Source organism: Acanthisitta chloris, unplaced genomic scaffold (genome assembly GCF_000695815.1).
Source record: "Acanthisitta chloris isolate BGI_N310 unplaced genomic scaffold, ASM69581v1 scaffold12721, whole genome shotgun sequence".
In the NCBI taxonomy this organism is placed as follows: domain Eukaryota; kingdom Metazoa; phylum Chordata; class Aves; order Passeriformes; family Acanthisittidae; genus Acanthisitta; species Acanthisitta chloris.
In genome coordinates, this window is record NW_008655544.1 from 14,036 (window position 1) to 17,095 (window position 3,060).

General features: G+C 46.3%; 1 protein-coding gene across 1 annotated transcript; it reads right to left on the minus strand.

Annotated features, from left to right (window-relative positions):
• Nucleotides 1–2,128: 2,128 nt before the first annotated feature.
• Nucleotides 2,129–2,371, minus strand: SPTSSB (serine palmitoyltransferase, small subunit B). Its single transcript, XM_009083957.1, has one exon. The coding sequence runs from the start codon at nt 2,369–2,371 to the stop codon at nt 2,129–2,131; it is 243 nt and encodes an 80-aa protein (XP_009082205.1).
• Nucleotides 2,372–3,060: the final 689 nt, after the last annotated feature.

Here is a 3,060-nt window from a genome sequence, read left to right on the forward strand (position 1 = left end):
GCTAAAAAGCCTTTTGAAATTTTTCCAACTTTCTTCACTTCTTGCTACTGAAATGACTCTACCTACTTAATATTCCAAATCAGTTCCAGCAAGAGACTTCAGATCATTTCTGGCACACAGCAGTGAACAGAAGCACTTTTTTTTTCTCTCAGAAGAAGTGGGATAGCACTGGCAACAGCTTAGAATAAAATCATAGAATCATCAAGGTTGGAGGAGACCTCAAAGATCATCAAGCCCAACCATTAACCTGTCACTGCTGGAACCCCTAAACCATATCCTCCAGTACCAGATCCAGACACCTCTTAAACACTTCAGGGATGGTGACTCCACCACCTCCCTGGGCAATATTCCAGTGCCTGATCCACCCTCACAGGGAAAACATTTCTCCTAACATCTCCTCTGAATCTGCTCTGTCTCAGCTCAGGGCCATTCTCTCTAGTCCTCTTCCTGCAGCCATGGCAGGAGACACCATCCCCCACTTCTCTCCAAGCCCCTCTCAGGAAGTTGAGGAGAGCCAGGAGGTCAGCCCGAGCCTCTTCTTCAGGCTAACCAAGCCCAACTCCCTCAGCCCTTCCCCATGTGCTCTAGCCCTTTTCTGCCCTCACTGCCCTTGGCTGGACTCACTCCAGTGCCTCAATGGCCTTTTTGCAGTGAGGGGCCCAAAGCTGAACACAGCACTGAGCTGTGACCTCCCCAGTGCCCAGTCCAGGGGGATGATCACTGCCCTAGTCCTGCTGCCACACTGTGCTTGAGCCAGGCCAAGATGCCCTTGGCCTTCTTGGCCCCCTGTGCACACTGTTGGCTCCCACTGAGCTGCTGCCACCAGCACGCCCAAAACTATACTACATTATCATCTGTGTGCCACAATGTCTGACCCACACACATTCAAGGTATTTCTGAACAAGCAGCCAGCAGAGAAGAGCTGAGTCATGCACTGCAATGTTTCTGAAGAATAAAACTTTATTTTTTTTCTGAAAAAACTGCATTCACATGTTCAGATCTGTTCAATCTTCACAACATGTCTTCGTTTCCAAACTAACTTGTGCTTTTAAGCATGCAGGAGCTCACTGCAGCTTGATAAAGAATTAAGAGGGGTTTTGTTAACCCTCTAACTGTGCAAACATCATTTGAAAGCTATTTACATTTTGCCCCCTCACTTCTAATACCAGTAGCATCAGCTGCTAGAGATGTGCACTGTGTGGCTATAATTTATGATCTGGCATTCAGGTTTGATTTAGGAGTGTGAAAACCAAACAAACCTTCCATTGTTCCAGCAACTCCCCACAGGCAATGATAATAAATCTCATTTTTCTTTATAAAGAAGAGCTCTTTAAGCACTCCAGAATTCCCTGCAGGTGTTAAAATGTAACTTACACTCTGTTTTCTCAAGCATCTTCCCTTGGGGTTGATATGCACTTTGCTTGCCTTGGTGAGAGTGGGAGCAGAAAGAGAAGATTTTGGGCAGAAGAGGACTGAAACAGAGCTGGGTCTGCTGCTTTCTGCATTTTCACTAAACTGCAAATACCTGGCGTATTTATTTTAGATATATCTATTTTAGACCATCTGAACTCAGATGCAGCAACTTAGATGCCAAAAGTGGCAGTCAAGTTCATACCCCTACTACTTTCTCTTCTAATTCTCTCTCCCATTCATTAAAATCCATTAAAGTCTATAACCAGTCAGATATTAGAACTCAAATCATGCTGTATATACTTATTTCTTTATCTTCTCTAATCTGGGTCAGAAAATCCATGGGGAGCTTTGCCCCTGCACTGTGCTGGCAGAGCTTTGTGGATGTTGAGTGTTGTACCCTCATCTCAGCCATCCTAACCAGTCTTTGCTCTTTGGTATATGCCAGTGTGATTAAATTAGGCTGCTGCAAGTGGGAGCTGGTTGAATATTATGTAAAAGTGGCATTCCACTCTCAGACAGTAGAAGGTGACCTGTGTCTATGTAAGAGCAGCTGTGCAGGCAGAACTTGGTTCCTCACTCTGCTGCTCAGCTCTGGAGATGAAGCAAACTGTGAGGTGGGAGAGAAAATAGGGCTTTCCTACGTGCCAAACTGCTTCAGAGTCAACACACAACATTTCCCAACTTGCAGGGCTTGCTGATCCATGCTCAGGCAAGCTCAGTTCAGGATGGAAACTGTGCTTTCAGGCTGACCCCCAAATATCTGGGAGAAGAACTCCAGCGCCAGGCGGACGTGGATGGGGACGAAGACATAAGCTGTGTACACCACCATGGCAAAGACAGTCACAGTGATGGTGTGGAACATGGACTGCTCCCAAGGCTCCAGCACATAGCTGCAGGTGATCAGGAGGTACTGGTAGTACAGCCAGTAGATATAGTCCTTGACACGCCTCACATCCATCTTCAGCTCTTGGTGGTTTGGAGATGATGACCTGGAATGACAGAGGAATTTGGATTACAGCTGCAGTGGAAAGAGCTGGAGCTAAACAATGATGTGGTGATCATCATGTCAAGTTTGATAGCACATATAATTGGTACATGAAATAAAGTTCAAACAAATAATGCATTGGTGCCATCAGCAGGAGGCCCTGGAGGAGTGGAAAACAGTGTTAGCTGCAGCAGCTGCTCCTTGCAGGTATTGAAGCTGGATCAGTTGGGCACTCTCAGTTCTTAGAGAAGCTGTCTCTGCTTCATCCCTGGAAGTGTTCCAGACCAGGCTGGATGGGGCTTGGAGCAACCTGGGCTAGCTCCTTTCCTGGCATTTCTCCCCTGATCCCTCAGGTTCCAGATCTCCTCACACCTATTCCCCAGTTGCTCCTCACCACTCAACACCACCACAAACACAACATCTTTGCTGGTGACAAGACTGAATCTGTAAACTCACTACATGAAAAAAAGGCACATTTTTATGCAGAAAGCTTTCTGTACTTGCCTTATCACTCACACACCCTTTTCTTCCCACCCCCCCTTCTGTGTCCTCCACCCATCAGTACCTTCCTTAATACATCTTTTATTCTCCTAATTCTCCCAAAGCAGTGTGTTTCCTTCACTTCCATCTTCTCATATCTCCCAGAACAAGAAGCAGATGCT

Coding starts and splice junctions, on each gene's coding strand:
- SPTSSB (XM_009083957.1), bottom strand. CDS start 2,371: ATGGATGTGAGGCGTGTCAAGGACTATATCTACTGGCTGTACTACCAG.